Source organism: Protomyctophum parallelum (genome assembly GCF_964188405.1).
Source record: "Protomyctophum parallelum genome assembly, chromosome: 9".
Lineage (NCBI taxonomy): Eukaryota > Metazoa > Chordata > Actinopteri > Myctophiformes > Myctophidae > Protomyctophum > Protomyctophum parallelum.
The window spans coordinates 42,806,793-42,834,079 of record NC_139706.1 but is presented as its reverse complement, the minus strand read 5'-3'; the positions used below and the strand labels follow the sequence as shown (position 1 = coordinate 42,834,079).

At 47.4% G+C, this 27,287-nt stretch overlaps 1 protein-coding gene across 1 annotated transcript in view; it reads left to right on the top strand.

The window, feature by feature from the left end:
• inppl1a (inositol polyphosphate phosphatase-like 1a) overlaps positions 1–27,287 on the top strand; it is a 63,195-nt gene that overhangs the window by 18,047 nt on the left and 17,861 nt on the right. The window contains exons 2-12 of the mRNA XM_083773436.1: positions 76–139; positions 2,151–2,298; positions 3,321–3,405; positions 10,138–10,284; positions 10,528–10,618; positions 13,058–13,147; positions 16,876–16,974; positions 22,965–23,115; positions 24,374–24,480; positions 24,663–24,765; positions 25,720–25,916. Coding sequence (XP_083629562.1) covers positions 76–139; positions 2,151–2,298; positions 3,321–3,405; positions 10,138–10,284; positions 10,528–10,618; positions 13,058–13,147; positions 16,876–16,974; positions 22,965–23,115; positions 24,374–24,480; positions 24,663–24,765; positions 25,720–25,916 — 1,282 coding nt within the window. The remainder of the gene's footprint in view (positions 1–75; positions 140–2,150; positions 2,299–3,320; positions 3,406–10,137; positions 10,285–10,527; positions 10,619–13,057; positions 13,148–16,875; positions 16,975–22,964; positions 23,116–24,373; positions 24,481–24,662; positions 24,766–25,719; positions 25,917–27,287) is intronic.

Here is a 27,287-nt window from a genome sequence, read left to right as displayed (position 1 = left end):
TACACTGTCAAAGCAAGTGCGGATGAAAAACAATCTACAATATAATAAAACATAAATGTCTCTCTCTCTCTCTAGGTTTCAGAAGCATGTCCACACATACAGAATCCTTCCAGATGAAGAAGGATTTCTGGCTGTGCAGGTACACACACACACACACGCACACACACACACGTGCACACACCACGAGTGTGAGTGAAAACTGAATTTGCTCCACTAGCAGCTGGAAAGCAGTGCTCTTTTGCTCTCGCTCAGTCACACTCTGCCGCACGCACGCACGCACGCACGCACGCACGCACGCACGCACGCACGCACGCACGCACGCACGCACGCACGCACACACACACACACACACACACACACACACACAGCAGTCTTTGTGCTCCCTGCCCAACAGCTGTGATTCCCCCCCCACAAACCCCCTTGCCCGCCAACACACACACACACACACACACACACACACACACACACACACACACACACACACACACACACACACACACACACACACACACACACACACCCTCCAGCCTGCCACATCAGAGGCATGTGTCTGTCATGCTCCTTATGATAATGTTGGGGTTTTCACCCAGACCCTTAACGTCCATAAAGAGCTGTTGGGGTTGTCTGCTACTTCTTAACCACTTCAGCACCAGCCATTAGCCAACAATAGCAGATCTACTAGCTCAAAACACTTGTAGATCTGCTATTTGTTTTTATTTGTGAGGAGGAGGCGGGGGCCAGGCGATCTGGGTAGAGTTCAAGTCCGGTTCTCTCAGACTGGAGGGGATTAAGGGGTTAAACACAAGTGGTGTGATGTATTGGGCGGGGCCACTGGGAGTTTCACTGACATGCTGTGTTTGGTCTGTGTCGTCACGTCTGGAATATATTCCAGTGTGAATTTATATACTGTTACTGTAGTATAAATTAGGATGAGAGAAAAACTGTTGGTCCTTGAATTTCTCTCTTTGTCTTTCCACAACTCCCTCATCTCTCTCTGTCTCTCTCTGTGTCTCTGTCTCTCTCTGTGTCTCTGTCTCTCTCTGCCTCTCTCTGTCTCTCTGTGTCTCTGTCTCTCTCTGTGTCTCTCTCTCTCTGTCTCTCTCTGTGTCTCTGTCTCTCTCTGCCTCTCTCTGTCTCTCTGTGTCTCTGTCTCTCTCTGTGTCTCTGTCTCTCTCTGTGTCTCTGTCTCTCTGTGTCTCTCTCTCTCTGTCTCTCTCTGTGTCTCTGTCTCTCTCTGCCTCTCTCTGTCTCTCTGTGTCTCTGTCTCTCTCTGTGTCTCTGTCTCTCTCTGTGTCTCTGTCTCTCTCTGTGTCTCTGTCTCTCTCTGCCTCTCTCTGTCTCTCTGTGTCTCTGTCTCTCTCTGTGTCTCTGTCTCTCTCTGTCTGTCTGTCTCTCTCTGTGTCTCTGTCTCTCTCTGTGTCTCTGTCTCTCTCTGTCTCTCTGTGTCTCTGTGTCTCTGTCTCTCTCTGTGTCTCTGTCTCTCTCTCTCTCTCTCTCTCTCTCTCTCTCTCTCTCTCTCTCTCTCTCTCTCTCTCTCTCTCTCTCTCTCTCTCTCTGTCTCTCTCTGTGTCTCTGTCTCTCTCTGTGTCTCTGTCTCTCTCTGTGTCTCTGTCTCTCTCTGCCTCTCTGTGTCTCTGTCTCTCTCTGCCTCTCTCTGTCTCTCTGTCTCTCTCTCTCTCTCTCTCTCTCTGTCTCTCTCTGTCTCTCTCTGTGTCTCTCTCTCTCTGTCTCTCTCTGTGTCTCTGTCTCTCTCTGCCTCTCTCTGTCTCTCTGTGTCTCTGTCTCTCTCTGTGTCTCTGTCTCTCTCTGTGTCTCTGTCTCTCTCTGTGTCTCTATCTCTCTCTGCCTCTCTCTGTCTCTCTGTGTCTCTGTTTCTCTCTGTGTCTCTGTCTCTCTCTGCCTCTCTCTGTCTCTCTGTGTCTCTGTCTCTCTCTGTCTCTCTGTGTCTCTGTCTCTCTCTCTCTCTCTCTCTCTCTCTCTCTCTCTCTCTCTCTCTCTCTCTCTCTCTCTCTCTGGCTCTCCCCCACCTCTCCTCCCGCCTCTCTCTCTCCCTACCTCTCTCTCTGTCTCCACCCTCTCTCTCCACCCCTTTCTCTCTCCCTCTCTTCTCCTCCTCTACCACCCCCCCCCCCCCCCTCTCTCTCTCACAGACGTCTCAGGGGGTTCAGCCGAAGCGCTTCAAGATGTTAGCGGAGCTGGTGCTGTTGTACCTGCAGCCCAGTCAGGGTCTGGTGACCACTCTGCTCTACCCAGTGGACAGAGAGGAGACCCCGCTCACCGACGACCGGGACTACTCAGGTCTGTCCCAAAAGAACGCTGGCTTTTCAGGAAATTCAACGTTTTTCCAGAGACACTGAATATAGCCGATCGGCAAGCATGTGAGCTTGTAGATCTTCCATTTTCACCACTTTGGATCAACACTCTTGTATGATGATGTGGGGCCACATTCATTTACAACAAAACATACGTTTGAATATTTGGAAATATATCTCCATGTTTCAACATTTTATGATTTTGATCAAAGAAAATACATTTTCGGTTGCTCTCACTTCAAATCTTTTCAACTGCCTCTGTGTCAGTCAGCGCAGCATTTTTTCTGTTGTTTTATTTAGGTAGGAACCAAAGTTTTCTAAGGCGGAACCTTTGTGTTTAGATCGCTCGTTTCCGCTCGGACATTTATTAAAAAACTTTCTTGAGAGCAATGTCTATCTGCAAATGACATTGTGTGTGTGTGTTTACATGGCTGTGATGTTGGATACAGCATAAAATCCAAGCAGCAGGTGCGCTGAGGCTTTGATTAGGCAATAGAGTGGAGTGGTCATTATTAACCCATTCTGACCGGGCACCCATTTTGGTGTCAGCATCATGTTATGCTTTAGCTATTTAAAAATAGCAGATCTACAAGCTCATATCGCGCCACCGAGTGGCGCGATACGAGCTTGTAGGTCTGCTATTTTTGAAAAATCGAAGAGCGACTGACATTTTTAGAATCTGATCTCAGGTCAGAATGGGTTCATCAGACCAGTGTGTGTCCGGCGGAAACCTCGTATGAATCTGATCTCAGGTCAGAATGGGTTAAGAAATATCACACCGCTGAATTCAGCGATTGACCAATCAGAATCGATCATTCAACCAAGCCGTGTGATAAATGTAAATGTAAATGTACTTGCTTTTGTTATGCTTGCTTTTGTTATGCAGAACACATTGTTACATAGTTACTTACTAGGCCTTTAAGGTGATATAAAGTGTATAAGAATACATTCGATTCCTCTCTTGTGATTGATTCCAAGGTGTTACATTTCCTTTCCTCTGATTGGTAGATGGCGAGGATGAGAAGCCGCCCCTCCCACCGCGCTCTGCCTCCACCTCTACCCCCCCAGGACCAGAGACACCCCCCGCAGAGAGGTACTGTCTTATACACACTCTACAGACCTCCTCCAGAGAGGTACCTGTCTTATACACACTCTACAGACCTCCCACAGAGAGGTACCTGTCTTATACACACTCTACAGACCTCCTCCAGAGAGGTACCTGTCTTATACACACTCTACAGACCTCCTCCAGAGAGGTACCTGTCTTATACACACTCTACAGACCTCCTCCAGAGAGGTACCTGTCTTATACACACTCTACAGACCTCCTCCAGAGAGGTACCTGTCTTATTTATACACACTCTACAGACCTCCTCCAGAGAGGTACCTGTCTTATACACACTCTACAGACCTCCCACAGAGAGGTACCTGTCTTATACACACTGTACAGACCTCCCACAGAGAGGTACCTGTCTTATACACACTCTACAGACCTCCTCCAGAGAGGTACCTGTCTTATACACACTCTACAGACCTCCTCCAGAGAGGTACCTGTCTTATACACACTCTACAGACCTCCCACAGAGAGGTACCTGTCTTATACACACTCTAGAGACCCCCCACAGAGAGGTACCTGTCTTATACACACTCTACAGACCTCCCCCAGAGAGGTACCTGTCTTATACACACTCTACAGACCTCCCACAGAGAGGTACCTGTCTTATACACACTCTACAGACCTCCCACAGAGAGGTACCTGTCTTATACACACTCTACAGACCTCCCACAGAGAGGTACCTGTCTTATACACACTATAGAGACCTCCTCCAGAGAGGTACCTGTCTTATACACACTCTACAGACCTCCCACAGAGAGGTACCTGTCTTATACACACTCTACAGACCCCCCACAGAGAGGTACCTGTCTTATACACACTCTACAGACCTCCCACAGAGAGGTACCTGTCTTATACACACTCTACAGACCTCCCACAGAGAGGTACCTGTCTTATACACACTCTACAGACCTCCCACAGAGAGGTACCTGTCTTATACACACTCTAGAGACCTCCTCCAGAGAGGTACCTGTCTTATACACACTCTACAGACCTCCTCCAGAGAGGTACCTGTCTTATACACACTCTACAGACCTCCCCCAGAGAGGTACCTGTCTTATACACACTCTACAGACCTCCTCCAGAGAGGTACCTGTCTTATACACACTCTACAGACCCCCCACAGAGAGGTACCTGTCTTATACACACTATACAGACCTCCCCCAGAGAGGTACCTGTCTTATACACACTCTACAGACCCCCCACAGAGAGGTACCTGTCTTATACACACTCTACAGACCTCCTCCAGAGAGGTACCTGTCTTATACACACTCTACAGACCTCCCACAGAGAGGTACCTGTCTTATACACACTCTACAGACCTCCCACAGAGAGGTACCTGTCTTATACACACTCTACAGACCTCCCACAGAGAGGTACCTGTCTTATACACACTCTACAGACCTCCCACAGAGAGGTACCTGTCTTATACACACTCTACAGACCTCCTCCAGAGAGGTACCTGTCTTATACACACTCTACAGACCTCCCACAGAGAGGTACCTGTCTTATACACACTCTAGAGACCCCCCACAGAGAGGTACCTGTCTTATACACACTCTACAGACCTCCCCCAGAGAGGTACCTGTCTTATACACACTCTACAGACCTCCCACAGAGAGGTACCTGTCTTATACACACTCTACAGACCTCCCACAGAGAGGTACCTGTCTTATACACACTCTACAGACCTCCCACAGAGAGGTACCTGTCTTATACACACTATAGAGACCTCCTCCAGAGAGGTACCTGTCTTATACACACTCTACAGACCTCCCACAGAGAGGTACCTGTCTTATACACACTCTACAGACCCCCCACAGAGAGGTACCTGTCTTATACACACTCTACAGACCTCCCACAGAGAGGTACCTGTCTTATACACACTCTACAGACCTCCCACAGAGAGGTACCTGTCTTATACACACTCTACAGACCTCCCACAGAGAGGTACCTGTCTTATACACACTCTAGAGACCTCCTCCAGAGAGGTACCTGTCTTATACACACTCTACAGACCTCCTCCAGAGAGGTACCTGTCTTATACACACTCTACAGACCTCCCCCAGAGAGGTACCTGTCTTATACACACTCTACAGACCTCCTCCAGAGAGGTACCTGTCTTATACACACTCTACAGACCCCCCACAGAGAGGTACCTGTCTTATACACACTATACAGACCTCCCCCAGAGAGGTACCTGTCTTATACACACTCTACAGACCCCCCACAGAGAGGTACCTGTCTTATACACACTCTACAGACCTCCCACAGAGAGGTACCTGTCTTATACACACTCTACAGACCTCCCACAGAGAGGTACCTGTCTTATACACACTCTACAGACCTCCTCCAGAGAGGTACCTGTCTTATTCACACTCTACAGACCTCCCCCAGAGAGGTACCTGTCTTATACACACTCTAGAGACCCCCCCAGAGAGGTACCTGTCTTATACACACTCTACAGACCCCCCCCCAGAGAGGTACCTGTCTTATACACACTCTACAGACCTCCCACAGAGAGGTACCTGTCTTATACACACTCTAGAGACCTCCTCCAGAGAGGTACCTGTCTTATACACACTCTACAGACCTCCCGCAGAGAGGTACCTGTCTTATACACACTATACAGACCTCCCCCAGAGAGGTACCTGTCTTATACACACTCTACAGACCCCCCACAGAGAGGTACCTGTCTTATACACACTCTACAGACCTCCCCCAGAGAGATACCTGTCTTATACACACTCTACAGACCTCCCACAGAGAGGTACCTGTCTTATACACACTCTACAGACCTCCTCCAGAGAGGTACCTGTCTTATTCACACTCTACAGACCTCCCCCAGAGAGGTACCTGTCTTATACACACTCTACAGACCTCCTCCAGAGAGGTACCTGTCTTATACACACTCTACAGACCTCCCCAGAGAGGTACCTGTCTTATACACACTCTAGAGACCTCCTCCAGAGAGGTACCTGTCTTATACACACTCTAGAGACCTCCCCAGAGAGGTACCTGTCTTATACACACTCTACAGACCTCCTCCAGAGAGGTACCTGTCTTATACACACTCTAGAGACCCCCACAGAGAGGTACCTGTCTTATACACACTCTACAGACCCCCCCCAGAGAGGTACCTGTCTTATACACACTCTACAGACCCCCCCCCAGAGAGGTACCTGTCTTATACACACTCTACAGACCTCCCACAGAGAGGTACCTGTCTTATTCACACTCTACAGACCTCCCACAGAGAGGTACCTGTCTTATACACGCTCTTATTTTGAAAGACACCAGAGACCTCCCACAGAGATGTACCTGTCTTATACACGCCCACACAAGAACAAGACCGTGGCGCCTGATGGAGGGGAAAGGAACTTGTCGGAATAACGTGTTCCTTCCACGCGCTACGTCCGGCCAGGGAAATTCCCCCCTGTCAGGTGAAAAGAAGCAGCTTGGACTCCTCATGCATAGAAGGAGGCATGAGGTCAGTCCGCTGCCCTCCCCAGGTTGGCAGAGGAAGTGTAGCGCCTAGGATGACATTAGATAATTGGCACTGGGTGAAGAAAACTGGGTTACAAAATCGTCGGATAAAAATTATAACAAAAAAAGAAAAAGAACAAGACAACACAGATAACCATGTGCAGTAAAAAAAAAACTATTTGGTAAACACTTACACAACTCATGCACACGCGCACACACACACACACACACACACACACACACACACACACACACACACACACACACACACACACACACACACACACACACACACACACACACACACATCCTTGGGACCCTCTCTCCCTCTAGAAAGGAAAACCACATCCTGTTGAAAACCACACTGCTCACACAGGATGGAAGACTTCTAATAGGGAAGTGTGTGTGTGTGTGTGTGTGTGTGTGTGTGTGTGTGTGTGTGTGTGTGTGTGTGTGTGTGTGTGTGTCAGTCAGACATTACAACAGACAGGGTGCTGTGCCTTTTTGAAAAAAGTAAGACTATTTCTGCTGGTAAAGCAAAATTACATTTTATAGCTTCCATTTAAAGGTCCTAAAGCATGAAAGAGACCTGTGCTTTTCTGGGCATAGAGGGGCGGAGCATCTCCCGGCTGGAGCCGCCGGGCCACTTCTTATGTGCCGACTCCACCCCCTCTGCTCCTAACTCCACCCCCACCCCCTCTGCTCCTAACTCCACCCCCACCCCCTCTGCTCCTAACTCCACCCCCCCACCCCCTCTGCTCCTAACTCCACCCCCTCTGCTCCTAACTCCACCCCCACCCCCTCTGCTCCTAACTCCACCCCCCCACCCCCTCTGCTCCTAACTCCACCCCCACCCCCTCTGCTCCTAACTCCACCCCCACCCCCTCTGCTCCTAACTCCACCCCCCCACCCCCTCTGCTCCTAACTCCACCCCCTCTGCTCCTAACTCCACCCCCACCCCCTCTGCTCCTAACTCCACCCCCCCACCCCCTCTGCTCCTAACTCCACCCCCACCCCCTCTGCTCCTAACTCCACCCCCACCCCCTCTGCTCCTAACTCCACCCCCTCTGCTCCTAACTCCACCCCCTCTGCTCCTAACTCCACCCCCTCTGCTCCTAACTCCACCCCCTCTGCTCCTAACTCCACCCCCTCTGCTCCTAACTCCACCCCCTCTGCTCCTAACTCCACCCCCACCCCCTCTGCTCCTAACTCCACCCCCTCTGCTCCTAACTCCACCCCCACCCCCTCTGCTCCTAACTCCACCCCCTCTGCTCCTAACTCCACCCCCTCTGCTCCTAACTCCACCCCCACCCCCTCTGCTCCTAACTCCACCCCCTCTGCTCCTAACTCCACCCCCTCTGCTCCTAACTCCACCCCCTCTGCTCCTAACTCCACCCCCACCCCCTCTGCTCCTAACTCCACCCCCTCTGCTCCTAACTCCACCCCCACCCCCTCTGCTCCTAACTCCACCCCCACCCCCTCTGCTCCTAACTCCACCCCCTCTGCTCCTAACTCCACCCCCTCTGCTCCTAACTCCACCCCCTCTGCTCCTAACTCCACCCCCACCCCCTCTGCTCCTAACTCCACCCCCTCTGCTCCTAACTCCACCCCCACCCCCTCTGCTCCTAACTCCACCCCACCCCCTCTGCTCCTAACTCCACCCCCACCCCCTCTGCTCCTAACTCCACCCCCACCCCCTCTGCCCCCGACTCCACCCCCACCCCCTCTGCTCCCGACTCCACCCCCACCCCCTCTGCTCCTAACTCCACCCCCACCCCCTCTGCTCCTAACTCCACCCCCTCTGCCCCCGACTCCACCCCCACCCCCTCTGCTCCCGACTCCACCCCCACCCCCTCTGCTCCCGACTCCACCCCCACCCCCTCTGCTCCCAACTCCACCCCCACCCCCTCTGCTCCCGACTCCACCCCCCCACCCTCTCTGCTCCTAACTCCACCCCCCCACCCTCTCTGCTCCCAACTCCACCCCCCCACCCTCTCTGCTCCTAACTCCACCCCCCACCCTCTGCTCCCGACTCCACCCCCACCCCCTCTGCTCCCGACTCCACCCCCACCCCCTCTGCTCCCAACTCCACCCCCCCACCCCCTCTGCTCCTGACTCCACCCCCCCACCCTCTGCTCCTAACTCCACCCCCCCACCCTCTGCTCCTGACTCCACCCCCCACCCCCTCTGCTCCTAACTCCACCCCCCCACCCTCTGCTCCTAACTCCACCCCCCCACCCTCTGCTCCTGACTCCACCCCCCACCCCCTCTGCTCCCGACTCCACCCCCCCACCCTCTGCTCCTGACTCCACCCCCCCACCCTCTGCTCCTGACTCCACCCCCCCACCCTCTGCTCCTGACTCCACCCCCCCACCCTCTGCTCCTGACTCCACCCCCCCGCCCTCTGCTCCTAACTCCACCCCCCCGCCCTCTCTGCTCCCGACTGTATTACAACAAATTATTCGCGACGTCTGTGAATGTTGTGTTTAAAAAAAGAAACCATACAGTCAAGTGTCGTGTTTTTAACTTTTTATATACACATCAAATACACGTTGGATATGCAAGGAGTGGATGGTCAAATACGACACAGCTGACTTGTTTTGGACAGTAGCCTAAATGCACGATTGTGACTTGTTTGTAATGGGTTGAGTGTGATGATAAACAGTTCATTATATGGCCGCACACCCACATATACAGATATGACAAAAATATATTATATAATTGCTTACCAGTTAACAGCGGTATGGATTCTCAACGCCAACGGCCTCTGTCGCTGGATACAAAACGCATATGGTCGTTTCTAGTAGGGAAGGGGTGTGTGTGTGTGTGTGTGTGTGTGTGTGTGTGTGTGTGTGTGTGTGTGCACTTGTAGCAGGTATGTATGTGCATTTGTGGTAACCTTTGTGGCTCATTTGACATCAACGTGATATTGCAGTAAGTAACGTGTGTGTGTGTGTGTGTGTGTGTGTGTGTGTGTGTGCACAATTGCACATGTGTGTGCTGGGGTAGACAGTGAGTCAGCTTTTCTGGTTTGAGGAAGTAGGTGAATGTGGAATTCCTGACTGCACATAAATGTATATATACTATGTTTATATCCTGGTCGACACACTCGCAGACCGTTTCAGAGATGCTTGGACTTTTTACGTTTTCTTTTACTATTTTAAAACATTTAAAAAAAATAGTTCTTTAAGCTCACAACATGTCGATGACTCCACCCCCCACCAGCTCTCCGGCGGCTAACGGTCTCAGCACCATCTCCCATGAGTACCTGAAGGGCAGCTACGCTCTGGACCTGGAAGCTGTCAAACAGGGAGCATGCGCCCTGCCCCACCTCAACAAGACCCTGGTGGCCTCCTGTAAACGACTCAACGGGTCAGACATGCACTCACACACGCACGCGCACACGCGCACGCTCGCACGCACACACACACACACACACACACACACACAGTACTATATTCACACATGAAGAATATAATGGCATACAATATTTTACAAATGTATGTACAGTACTACATACAAACACGGACTTGTGCATGTTTCTTACATACTTCTATCCTCTCTCTCTCTCTCTCTCTTTCTGTCTGTCTCTTGCTCTCCCTCCACCTCCTACAGAGAGGTGGATAAGGTTCTGTCTGGCCTGGAGATTCTGTCTAAAGTATTTGATCAGCAGAGTGCCTTCATGGTCTCCAAGATGATCCAACAGGTATGTTGTTGTTGGTGTGTATGGGTGGGTGCGTGTGGCTGTGGGTGTTGGTGTGTATGGGTGGGTGCGTGTGGCTGATGTCTTACACATCCTTGGTAAGAAGAATGGTGAGATGAGGTGCTTTGGATATACAGGGGAAAATTCACATTCAGAATGCATGAGTCATTGTGTCCGCTGATGGCACAATTAGTTGCGCGTCAATTGCGCTTGTTTTCTTAATATCCGATTCACAAAAGGTGTTGCGCCAATGCTTTGCCAACACAAACATGCGGAGTGCAGTTTGCCCTCGTTTTGTGTATTGATTGCAATTATCCATGTAGCAAAGTATAGCCTAAATGTTGTGCTGATGCACCTTTGACTGTCACTGGGGAATTTGTGGAGCGTTGTATAGGAAAAGCCTGAAATGGACAATGCCAGTGTGATAATCTAAATAGTTTATTGCAGCAGACTTTTGACAAGTCCACTTGTTGAGAGAGCGGCTCCTCAACAAGCTCAAATTTTACTTATGACACTGACTACACATGTCAGATGCTGTGCTTTCCCAAGGCTACACCGATCGAGGTGAAATCCCGTAAGATTATAGATTTAATTTGGACTAAACTGTTTCAACGGTGGATACATATTTGGAGTTTGACCAGGACAAAACTCTCCATCCCTAACCTTATATAGCCACAGAACACGCGTTGCTGCCACTCCACTCTGCAGGCTGAAAGCTCCTGTACTGTAGTCTGTGCTCATCTGACACATTTTGAGATAAAGATATAGAGATTCCCTTTTAGATCAAAAAGGTTTGTTCTGATGTTATTTGCGAGGGTCCATCGGGGGCAAGAGCCACACAGTTATTTAGTGAATTTAACCTGCAGACCGTATTGGCATTGGGCAGACAGCTACACACACATCAACATGCTAATACGCACGCACGCACGCACGCACGCACGCACGCACGCACGCACAGCAAATGGTGCTCCTGAGTGCATTGGGGGGTCATGAGGAAAGAGCTCTTTGTCTCCAGGAGAGAATAACAGTTCCTGGACACACACACACACACACACACACACACACACGCTATATCCTGTTCTAGAATTATCCTTGGGCTGCAAATGGTGTATGTCTGCGTGTCTGTGTACACTACAGTACTTGTGTGTTCACTGACCCACATGTATGGGTTTCGGTCAGATTTCTTGCGTGTCCATCGGTGTATTTCTTCCTTTTAGTCGTGTTTGCGACGCTGACTGACTGGAGTTGCTCTTTGTTGCATCTGTAAACAGTCACATGACGTGCCATTGTCTTAATGTCTTCCCTTCCTGTTTCTGTTGTACACACGGGGCTTGTAAGAAACAACGGCCGCGTTCTGTCAATGTTTCCAACCATTCGCTCGTATAAATAGAGGGATGTGTCTGCAAATGATGTCAACATTATCAGGTGTTGAGAAGAGTTGACCTTCGTTCGTGCATCCCTGGCGGTTTGACCCGATTGGCGCGCTGACGGGCGTGTAACTCCGGATGTTTGAATCTGATCCGGGACCGGTCACTCCGTGTCATCTTTCTACTCTCAATATGTCAAATCCTCAGTGTTCATTTAACTCTGAGAGTGTATCAATAGCATCAATTGGATTACTAATGGTCCATTTGGTTTAATTTGTACACTCTCAGTTACAGGTCCATTTGGATCCTACAGTGACCATCAGCCATTTAGCTGGGGCCCACCTGGAAGCCCTTGAATGTCCCCTGGGGGTACATTGAGAACCACTGTAACAGCAAGAAAATATTGAAAACCAACGTGATTCAAATGTATACACCAATAGAGGCCAAAGACCAAAACCAGAGCTTTTGAGTCTTTGGGGCGGTAACCCAGAAACTTCCATGACCTGAAAGCTTTCACAAGTAGTGTGATGGCTTTCTGTTACGTTTCCATTATAAACACAAACATAAGTTCTGAGATTTGGGTTCCCGGAACTCGGGCTCCAGCACTACCTCCCGAACATGGCCCAAATTAGAACATGTGAAATGCCTTTCATGGCACGGTACGGTTAACTTTGTTCTTTTCGTCAAAAGAGCTATTTGTTGTTGTTATTTCAATGACAATGACAATGTCGGGCAGAAAACCTCCATCTTCACTGATTTTCACTTCCATTGCTCTCAGGATCCCACTTTGTACAAGTGTCCTTGAATCAGACTCGCAAGCTTTGTCTGCAACTGATTTCGTTTGGAGCTGTAAGCCCCCCCCCCCCCCCCCTTCTCTTCTACTTCCGTCTTTTGTTAGTTTTTATGTCTTCCTGATGATGGCCCTGCTTGCGACACGATGATGACATGACAGCTGCATGATGCCTAATCTATACTCTTTCAAATGACAAAGTGTGTGTGTGTGTGTGTGTGTGTGTGTGTGTGTGTGTGTTCACATGGGTGTGGTTTTTAAATTTTTGTATTTCTTTTCCCTCAGTCTGTGAATCAGGGCGGAGACCAGGAGCTGGAGAACCTGGTGACCAAGCTGGCCATTCTCAAAGATCTTCTGTCCTCCATAGAAAAGAAGGTACAGACAGTGCATATTTAACACAGTAAAATCTGGAGTGCAAAACTGAGAGCGTATAAATGGCTCCATGCGCAAGGTCCCATTTCTTGCTCTCTCTCTCTCTCTCTCTCTCTCTCTCTCTCACACACAGAGCTGTTGGTTAGTGTTTAGATAACCTTATGATGGATCATCTGTCCAGAGCTCCCGCTGGCTGCATCTGTAGCCTTACAAGCCTAGCATGATATGAGCGCCCCAGGCTGGGACTCCGCCTCTGTCTGGGGCCCAGGGGTCAACCCAAGACACGGCGGAGAGAGGACGTCACATTGTGACACACTTTCTTTGCTTGTAGATTGGCTATTAGTCCGCTTGCCAGCCCATAGAGCCCCATTGTGGACCCGGACATTTTGAGTACCGTAACGTTTTATGTTAGAAATGTTGAGTATGGGTCCCCAGCATTTAGAAACTGCCGGATGCCATCTTGCATATGTTGGGCAATTGTCATAATTAGCATAATAAGCTGGGGTACCATTAACATCCAATATAAGGCAACATTTTCAAAATGTTATTATGCTTTAAGTAGCATGGGATGGGTCAAACTAGGGATTTTTCATGATTCTGAATCCATTGCAAGCATTAGTTTTGCACGAAAAACACTGATTCAGCTCAAAACGACCATAGCCGTCATCACAAATATGATGAGGTCAGTGGCTATGGCCAAATGTAGCCCAAGGAGTGATTTTTTGTGCAAAAATAATGCTTTCAATTGATTCAGAATCATGAAAACCCCCTAGATACAAGATGTGGTGTTATTGTTATAGCCTCCATGTTGTATTATGGCCTCTATGTTAGGTTCCATGTAGAAACAGGCCCTTGGGTCTTTGTATAGAAGGTTTGGGAGGGCGGTACTGCTTGGAAATGCAGCCAGGTGAGATTTTAACCACTTAACATCCAATATAGAGCGTCGCAGTCCCGCCCCCTACCATGGCCCAGGAAAGTTGGCCCGTTCATTTTCCTCATAGCCATTTCAGAAAGTATTTATTTAAAAACGTTTACGCTGCGGACAAAGCCAACTCTTCTCGTGACGAATCATGACAACAAACACAATTTATCGTGCCAAACAAAGAATTAGAAAGTAGAAAAAAACGGCAGGTTACAACACTTTTTGTTGTTGTTTTTGTTCTATGTAATTATTTGTTTTGTCCAAAATATTGTGTGTGTTGTCATGATTTGTCACGACTCGAGTTGGCTTCGTACGACGCTTAACCGTCTTCCTGCCATTGCCGAAGCCCTTCGGCAATTGAAGCATTAATTTGATATTAACGCTTGCTGCCATTGCCGAAGCCCTTCGGCAATTGCCCTTTATTAGTGCATATGATTGATCAAGCCATAATGCTACTCACGTTAGCCGGTTAGCTAGCACTGTTGTTAGCACTGCACTGGATCGTTCATATTAATTCACCGTCGCCATAAGAATCCATTCTATCCGTTTCTTTCAATCGCCTGTATCTCCTATTCCTTGTCCCAGATGGCATTTTTGGTCAAAACAGCGTTTCTTTGACGGCACGAGCCGACGTTGTGGAGTGCAAAAATGTACCGGCATTTTTCGATCATGTAAACAAAGGTTGTCTTGGCAACGTAAAGCTGGCAGGGATAAGCTCACTTCCGGTTGAGGCAAAATGTGGCTTTTCAAAATAAGAGCTCAAATTAAAAAAATGCTGGCATGAATTAGGTCCTAATTTCTCAATAAATGGCAGCAGTAAAAGGGTTAAAAGGTCTTTAAATAAATACTTTTTGAAATGTCTATGGGGAAAATGCATTGGGATTCATTTCCTGGGCCAGGTGTCGTCATGAAAGGGGGCGGGACTGCGACGCTCTATAAGGCAACATTTTCAAATTTTCATTATGCTTTAATTTCATTATGCTTTAAGTAGCATGTCACGATAGTAGTTTGACCCGTCACACTAGTGGGACAGAACAACTGCGAAAAAGTGAAAAATGACACCGGTGATAAATACTAAATAGTGCTGATAGTTACTCATGATTACAGATTTCAATTGTTTTTAGCCACCTTTTCAGGTTGAACATAGAGGCCATAATACAACATGGAGGCAATAACAATAACAACACATCTTGTATCTATCTGTAATACAGCCACTTCCTGCGACAGTTTCACCCATTTGATGAATGGTTTTGGCTGCAACTCCTGGGGCAGCCATAGCTGAGTGGGCAGAGAGGTCGTCTGGTGAACAGAAGGTCACCAGTTCAACCCTGGGCTCGTCCATCTATGTGTCAAAATGTCCCATAAGGCACGTATCCCCTAATATAATGCAGTGGTTCCCAAACGTCTTAAACATTTTTATTTTAGTTGAAAAAAATCTTTGAATTGTTTTGGTGAATGTTTTTTGAAAATGTTTTGAAATAATAATTATCAAGGGGTATATCTGGCTTCTGGGCTCTGGACAGGGCTACTCTTGACCCCCCCACCCTATTCACGGCAGCAATGCAACCAAAGATATACCGCTATAAGAAAGGCTAGATGGCTCACCCACGCTATTGGCCAATGGAGAGCGACGTCGCCACATGGCGACCATCTTGCTACAGGTAGCTCGCCCATTCATAGCATTGTGTCTATGGGGTATGCACTTTTTAAATAACCTTGCTCCATTTTCAACCGATTTTCAAACAGTTTGTTATAAATGTCAGAGACGTCAGTCGTATGGACTTTCATATAAAATTACATTTAGCTGATATTAATATATCGCCACGTAGATAACGTTTGTAATAAACCGAAACGTTTGTAAATCCGTCAAGATTTCAGCGAGTTAAGAGTATTTTTCTTTGAGCAGATCACCTGCTACCATAGAACGTACCAGAAAGGTTCACTGTAGCAAGATGGCTGTTGGTGAATGACGCCGGAGACTCCGCCTTGCGCCATCTAGCCTTTATATATGTCTATGTAACCACCTGGGTTTTAAGTACCGGTAGACTTTGAACCCGGGTCTCCTGCATTGGAAAGCCAAGTCACACAAAGGGGAATCCCCTCTGTTCAAGGGAGATATTGTACTTGGGCATCAGGCAGGGGGGCTACTCGCTCGAGTCGCTCCAGTAGTTAATATGATTTGACCTCGGAACAAAAACCCTGTCCCTCCTGGGGGCTAGGTTGTTTGTGTACCACCGCACAATGTGATGTCATATTTCTACTCCTTAATCAAAAGGTGGAAACATAAATGGTTTCCTTGCTGCTAACGACTCTCTCTGTCTCTCTCTGCCTGTCTTCCCCCCTCTCTCTCTCTCTCTGTGTCTCTCTCTGTGTCTGTGTCTGTGTCTGTGTCTGTGTCTGTGTCTGTGTCTGTGTCTGTGTCTGTGTCTCTGTCTCTGTCTCTGTCTCTGTCTCTGTCTCTGTCTCTGTCTCTGTCTCTGTCTCTGTCTCTGTCTCTGTCTCTGTCTCTGTCTCTGTCTCTGTCTCTGTCTCTGTCTCTGTCTCTCTCTCTCTCTCTCTCTCTCTCTCTCTCTCTGTCTCTGTCTCTGTCTCTGTCTCTGTCTCTGTCTCTGTCTCTCTCTGTCTCTGTCTCTCTCTCTCTGTCTCTGTCTCTGTCTCTCTCTCTCTGTCTCTCTCTCTCTGTGTCTCTCTCTCTGTCTCTGTCTGTCTCTCTCTCTCTCTCTCTCTCTCTCTCTCTCTCTCTCTCTCTCTCGCTCTCGCGCTCGCTCTCGCTCTCGCTCTCGCTCTCTCTCTCGCTCTCTCTCTCTAGGCTCTGAAAGCTGTCCAGGACATGAGTTTGTCCTCTCCAAGTTCTCCGGCTCCTCTCTCCACACGTCATAGCAAAGCCATCCCTGTACAGGCATTTGAGGTACACGCACGCACACATGCACACACGCACACACATACCACACAGCCCTAGTTACTGGGGTCAGAGGTGTGGACTCAGGTCCTGTGACTTGGTGTCTGATTCTATAAAACAGTAAAGAACACCTTGAACCTTGAATTCACTTGAAATGTAAAAAAGATGTTGAGATTGCAGATCAATCCATGTGTGTGTATTCGTACATGTGGGGGAATCTCAGCTTTTGTCAGATGTAAGAAGGGGGGCTTCAAGGGATAAATGGTTATTTAATTTTTCATTTCTGCTCCTCATCCGTCTCTCCCGCAAAATATGAATGCTTTTTGGATCATATATCGTATAAATTAAAACGATCACAATGTAAGCTAGCAATGTAAAGTCAACTTTTTTTATTGGGTTTCCGGGTCGTGGGTTTCAGAGTAAAAGCGACCAGACAACTCTGGCACCACAGAGCTCCTATTTTGAAGAACTTCCGGCACCGATTGCATTAAGAGACATTTAAAACTTGTTAAGGAACTGGTTAGCCTCAGTTCCTCTGGTAGGTTGTTCCAGAGCCTAGGGGCCCTAACAACAGTTCCTCTTGTAGGTTGTTCTAGAGCCTAGGGGCCTCAACAACAAAAGCTCGATCACCTTTGGTCACCAATTTAGCCTTGTGACTCTCCTTCAGTAGACCCAGACCAGATGATCTAAGGTCATAGGTGAAGGTACATAGTATTCAACCATTGTACATAAATAGGTGGGAGCAAGACCATTAAGAGCTTTAAAAGTTAATAATACAATCTTTTTTTTTTTTTTTTTATATTTGTTGCGGCTTACGCCTTTTTATTGATTTTTGAAGGGACAGACAGTAGGCTGACAGGAAACGGGAGAGAGATGGGGGGATGACATGCAGTAAAGGCCGTGTCAGGTCCGGGAGTCGAACCCGCGGCACACTGCGACTGGATTACCAGTCCGGTGCCCAGACCGTTACGCTACGGCCTGGGCCAATAATACAATCTTAAAATTGATCCTGAAAGAGACTGGCAACCAGTGGAGTTCAGCCAACACAGGTGTTATGTGGTCAAATCTCCTGGTACCAGTAATAAGCCTAGCCGCCGCATTCTGGACCAATTGCACGCGATTTATCAAGTTTTGGTTGAGTCCGGAGTACAGAGCATTACAGTAATCTAAATGAGAGTATACCAAAGCATTCACAACAGTCTTAAGATTACTAGAAGAAAGAAAGGATTTTATCTTGTGGGTGTTTCTTACATGCATGAAGCAAGTTTGTACAACCTTTTTGACCTGATGTTCAAAGCGGAGTTCTTAGTCAAATTAGACACCCACATTTCTTGCAACGGGAGACACGTTTGTTGTCAAGGGGCCAAGACTGTCTAGAATTGTGATTGTGAACTGAGGGGACCAAACAGAATAATCTCAGATTTATCAGAATTTAGTTGTAAAAAGTTTTGAGACATCCATGAGTGAATATCCACCAGGCATGCTTTAAGGGAGGATAGGCAACTGGAGTCGGAGGCTTTGAGTGGAAGATAGAGCTGGGTATCATCAGCATAGCAGTGAAACTGTATGTTGTGTTTGCGAATGACATGACTGAGGGGGAGCATATAGACTGAAACTAGTAGGGGACCAAGTATGGATCCGTGAGGGACACCGCAAGTGAGCTGGGCTGTTGAGGAGGTGACATTACCAACAGTAACAGACATGGTTCTATTTGATAGGTAGGAGCGGAGTAGTTGGACCACCAACTACTCCGTTGTGGACTCTTGATGAAGAGACTAGAGCCTGTGATGTGGTGGGTTTTGTTGAACCAGTGACAGAGATATGGATCCCTCTGTCCCAGGAAAGCCATACCGTGCATATGACTCAACACCATCGTCACGCTTGATGGGGGGGGGGGGGGGGCATGCATTTTGTCAATGCATGCCCTACAACGCGTCACAATGTGACTCGCTGTGGGCTTGTAGAATAACTATTTTAGCTATTTTTAGTGAAAGTGGAGATGTCTGTGGCTTTTATAAACATGTAAACAATAAAAATGATTGTCTTTGCATAGACAGCAAACTTACGTGGACCAGCCATCTGTCCAACATCTGCAGACGTGCTGGACAACGTCTTGGAGCACTGCGCAAGCTGGCCAAAAAGCTTGATGCCAAAGGCAGGACCAACATCTACAAAACCCAGGCCAGGAGCATCATGGAGTACTCCTGCCTAGCCTGGATGAATGCCTCTCTGACCACTCTCAGGCAGTTAGACCTCATCCAAAAGAAGGCCTTAAAAATCATTGGACCTTGCCCTACAGCAGTACGCCATCAGCAAGCTGAGTCATCGCCGAACAGTTGCAGCAACAACTGTTCTCTACAAGATGCATACTCCCAACTGTCCAGTGGACCTCAAAGCACTACTACCTCAAGCCCACACCTCAGGTCGAATCACCCGGAGAGTACTACCAAGCCACGCCCGGGAAACCCCCAAGTCAAACACCAAATGCCTTGATAGGAGCTTTCTCCACTCTGCTATAAGGACATGGAACAGCCTTCCCCCTGTGGTTGTTTGAGACATTACATCTATCAGTGTTCACGCCTTCAAGAAGAGGCTGAACAAACAGCTGTAATCCCACAAAGCTCAAGGACTGTCATTCATCATTCAGTTTACACACATACTGTACGCCTGACTGAGTAGCCGCAGGTCATTGATAGGCTCTTTGAATGTATTTTTCTCATAGCCTGTATCTACTTAAGCTTAAACCATTTTGATCGGGAACCCGTTTTGGTGTTAGCATTATGCATTATGCTTTAGCTATTGAAGGTCTGCTATTTTTGAAAAATCAAAGACACTTTTAGAATCTGATCTCAGGTCAGAATGGGTTAATAATTAAACTGTCAGGATGTAATAGACATTTTTTAGAATCTGATCTCAGGTCAGAATGAGTTAATAAAAAGGGAAAAAAAAAAAAAAAAAAAAAACGGCTTTAAACAATATCTACATTGGATTAATTGGAATTCAGGTTCTTTTTTTTGTACATTTCCTGAGATTAAGTAATAGTTGTATCGACAGTGACGATATCAGAAAGCCTGCATGCAGCACTGGCTTGTGTGGCCGGGCGTCTATACAACCAGAAGGTTCCTAAACTGGGTCACGGCCCTACCTTTTGGAACCATTGCTGTAGCACTGCCGTTCAGTATGCGATATTTCACACATTCCGGACAGAACGGGATTGCTATTGTAAGGATGTGATGATGTCATCCGTCACTTATTTCTTTCCAGGAAGTCTTTCATCACAGGCGGAGGGGGCGGAGGGGGCGGGGCCCAGAGAGGAATGTTTGCAATGTATTTCCTATGGAACATTAGAATCAACCTCCAATGACCCGGCTGTTTTTGGACTTTTTTGTTTTGCTGTTGTTTTTTTGTTGTTGTCGTTTTTTGGGCCACAAGCAGTGTTTTTTGGAGTCATATCAGTGGTTGACGAGAATGGGGCACAAATATGGATGCATGATACCATATTGCCACAGGCACACACACATGTGATTGGTTACCCCCCCTTCCCCATACGCGAGTGACTGCTGCAGACAATCGTGCGTCAGTTGAAGTTCTGAGAAAAGAAAAGAATGAGGCAATGAATTCACAGCGCTACAGACCCTCAGGGATTCTAACCCGATGACTCGTGACCTCTGACACAACCCCCATACCCCCCTCCCCCTCAGACAGTTGACTCATAAGCAAATCAGTGACTAGTTCCTTTTTGCACTGTAGTGACAGATGAGCCATTGACACACAGCTGAGAAAGAGAGAGAAGCCTTGGGAACTCAACGTTTCTCAAGCCGTGTGGCCCACAGGTCAGGAGCTATCTCCTGTGTGTGTGTGTGTGTGTGTGTGTGCGTGTGCGTGTGCGTGTGCGTGCACGCGTGATCTGGGCGGTTTAGGTTAACTGCTTAACCCATTAGGCCCTGAGGCCTAATCAGTTTTCTGAAAAAACATATTTTACTACGGTATATCAGTAGTGCTCATACTTTGTCATGTCAAGGACCCCAATCATTATATGTATTTGGCTGCCGATCCAGAAGAAAGTCGCTTTAAAGATGTATATATTGAGTAAATTGAATTATATTGATAAAGTGTTAAAATGACACAGATGCTTAATGCTTTTTGAAGAATTCTGAAAAGTCTTTTTTGATTTTGATTGAGCGAGGGTTACTGTCGTTAATATAAACGAGGGAAAGATATCAAAGATGAATGAGCAAAGCTAGAGAGAGAGAGAGAGGTCTGGTGGAGAGAGGAGGAGAGAAAGTGTAATGAAGTTGGGGAACGAGGGTCATTACGTGTAAGACGTGGCAGTGTATGCTGATAGCGTGGTGGCGGCTGCCTTTCAGCTACTTCCTGCTTGTAGAGGAAACGGAATGTTGCTGTGAAGAGTGGAGAGATGTGAGATTATGAAAACAGATTAATCCACTAACGACCGCTCGCCACAAGGCCTGATAACGAGCCGCAGAGCGGAAATCTCAGCTGATTTTATCCGGCTCCGACAAATTGCCTGTCAGTCACGTCCTGTCGAGTGTTCGTTTCAGGAAATTAGCGCCCACTTTAGTAGCCTGGGATGGCTAAGGGTGGAGGAGAGAGTATCTCAGCTCTCATTGTGTCTGGTCTTCAAGATCCTAGGTGCCTCTGTTCCAGAGTACCTGCTGGGCTACCTGCCCAGAGTGAGGGATGCTCACAGGTACTCAACCAGAGGATGTCCTTATGATCTAGTTCCCCCCAGTTTCAGGACACTCATGGGTAAAAATGCTTTTTTCTACGCAGCCACTACTCTGTGGAATGCACTCCCTCCAGCTCCAACTCTCTCAGGGTACCTCTTGTCCTATGTATATAGCTCCCAGCCTTATATATAAGGATTATTTATTATTTGTTCCATGGTTGTTTTTGTCTGTACAGTATGTATGTGTATAGTTTCATGTTTCAAAGTGGACCACAATGGAAACAAGCGAAGGCTTTTTTGTGTCTAAGTCCATTTGGCGTTTTTTTTTAAATGATGTCAATTTCTGTAATTTTCTTAAACTGCCAATAAAGTATTCTATCTATCTATCTACCCTAACACAGTCTCTTTTGCCATTCCTGTGATCTTTGACAGTTTTTTTTTAACAATTATTGAAAACCGTATTCTGTTCCAATGCAGATGAATGTACACTGTGAGAGCAAAGAAATGCCTAATTGAAATTCACTACCTGTAAAACGGAGACACCTGGTGGTGAGGTGATGCTATGGCCTGACCTGCATTCAACTGTAAAGTTGCTTCACCTCTTTATACCAGATTTTATGTATTTTATTTTCTAGTCTGTTCTAGACTACCGATTACCCATTGTTTTGACCAATAATTTGTCAAGAAGTGCAAAATTTGTTCTAATCAGTTTGCTAGTCGTGTGTGTGTGTGTGTGTGTGTGTGTGTGTGTGTGTGTGTGTGTGTGTGTGTGTGTGTGTGTGTGTGTGTGTGTGTGTGTGTGTGTGTGTGTACCACTTGTTTAAAAAATATTAAATTGGTACTGGTGTTGACTGATTTGCTATATACTTTCAACATTTAAACTTGAGACTTGATATGTGACTTGACTTGGTACTATTCAACTCTACATCTAGACTCTAGTCTAAACTGATTTGGGACTTGTTGATTTGATCACCTCTGCTGGGAATGGAATCATCCACTGAAAAGTGATCAGTTCAGAAAATGTCTGTTATATGCTTTTTTCTTTTTAGTTTGCAAACTTCTGAAAGTGATTACAAATCAGGACACACCAGCTGCATAATGGCAGATACCGATGTCATAAAAAAGGTTAAATACCGACCGATATATCAGCCAAACCCATATATTAGTCTGGCTCCAACGCGGACACAGACACACACACACGCACGCACACACACACACACGCACGTGCACACACGCATGCACGCATACACACACGCACCAGAAGTCTGTGTAACGCATCTCCCTCTGTATCTCTCTCTCCACCACGCAGGTGAAGTTAGACGTCTACTTGGCCGAGTTGACTAAGATCGGTAAGAGTCAGAAACACACGCTGTCTGTGGATGTGGAGGGAGGAAGACTAGTTGTGATGAAGAAGATGAAGGACAGCCAGGAGGACTGGACCACCTACACACACGACAAGAGTGAGGACACACACACACACACACACACACACACACACACACACACACACACACACACACTCCAATTTCTTTATTTCAGTCCACATTTATTGCGAACGCAGTGATTGCGAACGCAGTGAGCACTAACTATGAGACCCTGCAGATCATGTCTGTGTGTCTGTGTGTCTGTGTGTCTGTCCCGCTGTGACACCACCCACCCGCCACCAGAGGGCGCAGCTGTAGCACACACACACACACACACACAAGCTGTTCGCTTCCCGCGTTTGCGCGTCTTACTTGTAAAATACATTATCAAGGGCACAAATATTTTTCAGTTGCTTCTGATATCCCACACACTCGGAACATCATGTGTCTCAGTGCTTGAGTCCAAACAAGCCCTAAATATACAGAATAATATAGGCAACGTACAGTATGCACATGAACTTAATTAACGTCAATTAACGTCCTACATGTGTGATGTGTGACAAGAGAGGGAGAGAGATAGACAGACATCTGGCTCGTATGTCCAGAAGGAAAGGGCCGAAACCGCAAATGACCGACCTAACCTGACATACATGTACAATACCCACACATACTGTAGTACGCACGCACACAGTCCACACAGTATCCCAGATATGTTAAACTATGCATGGAAACTGATGAAGAACATGTCTGATGTGTGAATGGTACAGCACTGTAGTACATCTTTCTAGTACCATTTCATATTGCATTGAGTCAAGATTATTATTGGTCTTAATAGTTTCAATCACGCTAGACTTAACCCATTCTGACCGGGCACCCATTTTGGTGTCAGCATCATGTTATGCTTTAGCTATTTAAAAATAGCAGATCTACAAGCTCATATCGCGCCACCGAGTGGCGCGATACGAGCTTGTAGGTCTGCTATTTTTTTAAATCGAAGAGCGACTGACATTTTTTTGAATCTGATCTCAGGTCAGAATGGGTTAATCAGACAAGTGTGTGTCCAGTGGAAACCTCGTATGATTCTGATCTCAGGTCAGAATGGGTTAAACACTGGAATACATCAATGAAGCAAGGAGTTCCATGTCAAACATCTAGTATACTCTTACACAATGTCTTATCATTTGATTGATGAAGCACTTTTTAATATAAATCATTAATATAAATCATATAAAATAACCCCCCCCCCCCCCCCTGCTTTCTCTGCCTCTCTCTGTGTCTCTCTCTCCCTCCCCAATCTGCCTCTCTCCTCCTCTGTTCATCCCTCACTGTCTCTCTATCTCTCTCTATCCATCAGTTCGTCAGTTGATCAAGTCTCAGCGGGTGCAGAATAAACTGGGCATCGTGTTTGAGAAGGAGAAAGACAAGAGTCAGAGGAAAGACTTCATCTTTGCCAGCGCCAAGGTACGTACGTATATGCATGAAGTGACCAACCTCTCAATTGTACAGTAGATAGAACACAGTAATTCATTCACAAGGGACTGATCGTTAGGGCATTTTAGAGCACACAAGCGAATATCCGTGTTTAGTGTGTGTTTGTTTGTGTGTGTGCGCGCGTGTGTGTGTGCGTGCGTGCGTGTGTGTAGAAGCGGGAGGCATTCTGTCAGTTGCTGCAGCTCATGAAGAACAAACATTCCAACCAGGATGAACCTGACATGATCTCTGTCTTCATTGGCTCCTGGAATATGGGTGAGATGCAAATATTTTAACAATTCCGCATACCACTCAGCACTCTGTGCCTATAAGTAACAGCGTCTTCGCCATATACCGTATGATGACTGCCAATTATAGCAGCGACAGCGACAATACTTTTCAAGACTTTTTTCCTCCTTTTTGGGCATCCCAAGTTGTTGTAACTGTCTAACAACCACCCTGTTAAAATGTCCTAGGCTGGCAAACATAAAAACAAATTTTAGCCCAATCTGGGATCACATTATGTAAAGAAATCGGAAAAGACATAATATATAATTCAGTTTGTTTTTGTCTCTAGGAGCACTGTATCCTTTTCTGATTAGAGACAGCAACTCAGTTAGGCTCCTCCCCTATTCTTTAAGGTAGATAAGACCTTTAGTTTTAAAGGTACTTTTCAGACGGACATCAACGACAGGTCTGCTCAAGAGGGACGCGACAACACAAAGTGAAAAAAAAGAAGCTCAACATTATCTAGGTCTAGTCAGTCGTGGGCGTGTGCACGAAACGAGCACGTACGCGACAATTTGACGGGACCGTGCCCACATAAATACGCTTGCGTTGTCGCCCCTCAACTTCTACGCGCGTACAGAAAAAGAAACGCAGATCTCATTGAAAATGTATTACTAGGTGTGTTAATCGCTGCCTGTTTGAAAGGACCTTAAAGGTCATTACACACTGGCGAATTGGCGACGCGATATATTCGTGCGAATAATTCGCATTTAAAAAAAACAATTGAAGTCCATGCAAGCTTCCACATCAGTGGCGAATGTGCGAATGTGCGAAAATGCGACCGTTTTCGCTTTTATTTGTTCGCTCTGGTGTCGTATTTTGCAGAGATTCGCAGGCGAACTGCAACATGCAATATTTCGCATTTTCAGATCGCTTATTCGCATCGCGTCGCTAATTCGCCAGTGTGTAATGACCTTAAGAGTGCAATTGTTTTGTCTGTAGGTTCTGTTCCTGCCCCTAAGTCGATGGCATCGTGGGTACTGTGCCGCGGCCTGGGAAAAACCCTGGACGAGATGACTGTCACCATCCCGCACGACCTGTATGTGTTCGGAACCCAGGAGAATTCAGTGTGTGACCGGGAGTGGGTTGAGACCCTCCGCATCGCCCTGAAAGAACAGACAGAGCTGGATTACAAACCGGTGTGTCCGCCTTACATGTTGTTGGGTTTTAGGAGCAAAACAAACGACAAACGCCGCTTAAAAATCCGAATTCACGCTCTGTGTGTGGAGGCCTTAACTGTCTGATATAGCCTATTTTCTATAAAACTGGAGCGGGTGGGCTTCCTCTGTGTGTATTCCTTGGCTCTGGGTGCTCAGCTAACAAAACATACAGTCAAAAGGAATCCACAACAATTAAAGTGGAAAGAAGCGGTTCTCCAAAATAAATGTGCAAGACAGATTTACCAATGGGTTATTTTTTACTTGTAGATCTGGCTTATAGACCCGATGTCCCTATTTGGGCATGTCATTATAATCAAACACTTCCAAAACATTGCGCATGGGTCGGGCAGGGGAAGATGGTGTGATGTGACTGTCTCTCTCATGGGTCGGGCAGAGGAAGATGGTGTGATGTGACTGTCTCTCTCATGGGTCGTCTAGGGGGAAGATGGTGTGATGTGACTGAGTCTCTCATGGGTCGTCTAGGGGAAGATGGTGTGATGTGACTGTCTCTCTCATGGGTCGTCTAGGGGGAGATGGTGTGATGTGACTGTCTCTCTCATGGGTCGTCTAGGGGGAAGATGGTGTGATGTGACTGAGTCTCTCATGGGTCGTCTAGGGGAAGATGGTGTGATGTGACTGTCTCTCTCGTGGGTCGTCTAGGGGAAGATGGTGTGATGTGACTGTCTCTCTCATGGGTCGTCTAGGGGAAGATGGTGTGATGTGACTGTCTCTCTCATGGGTCGTCTAGGGGGAAGATGGTGTGATGTGACTGTCTCTCTCATGGGTCGTCTAGGGGGAAGATGGTGTGATGTGACTGTCTCTCTCATGGGTCGTCTAGGGGGAAGATGGTGTGATGTGACTGTCTCTCTCATGGGTCGGGCAGGGGAAGATGGTGTGATGTGACTGTCTCTCTCATGGGTCGTCTAGGGGGAAGATGGTGTGATGTGACTGTCTCTCTCATGGGTCGTCTAGGGAGAAGATGGTGTGATGTGACTGTCTCTCTCATGGGTCGGGCAGGGGAAGATGGTGTGATGTGACTGTCTCTCTCATGTGTCGTCTAGGGGAAGATGGTGTGATGTGACTGTCTCTCTCATGGGTCGTCTAGGGGAAGATGGTGTGATGTGACTGTCTCTCTCATGGGTCGTCTAGGGGGAAGATGGTGTGATGTGACTGTCTCTCTCATGGGTCGTCTAGGGGAAGATGGTGTGATGTGACTGTCTCTCTCATGCGTCGTCTAGGGGAAGATGGTGTGATGTGACTGTCTCTCTCATGGGTCGTCTAGGGGGAAGATGGTGTGATGTGACTGTCTCTCTCATGGGTCGTCTAGGGGGAAGATGGTGTGATGTGACT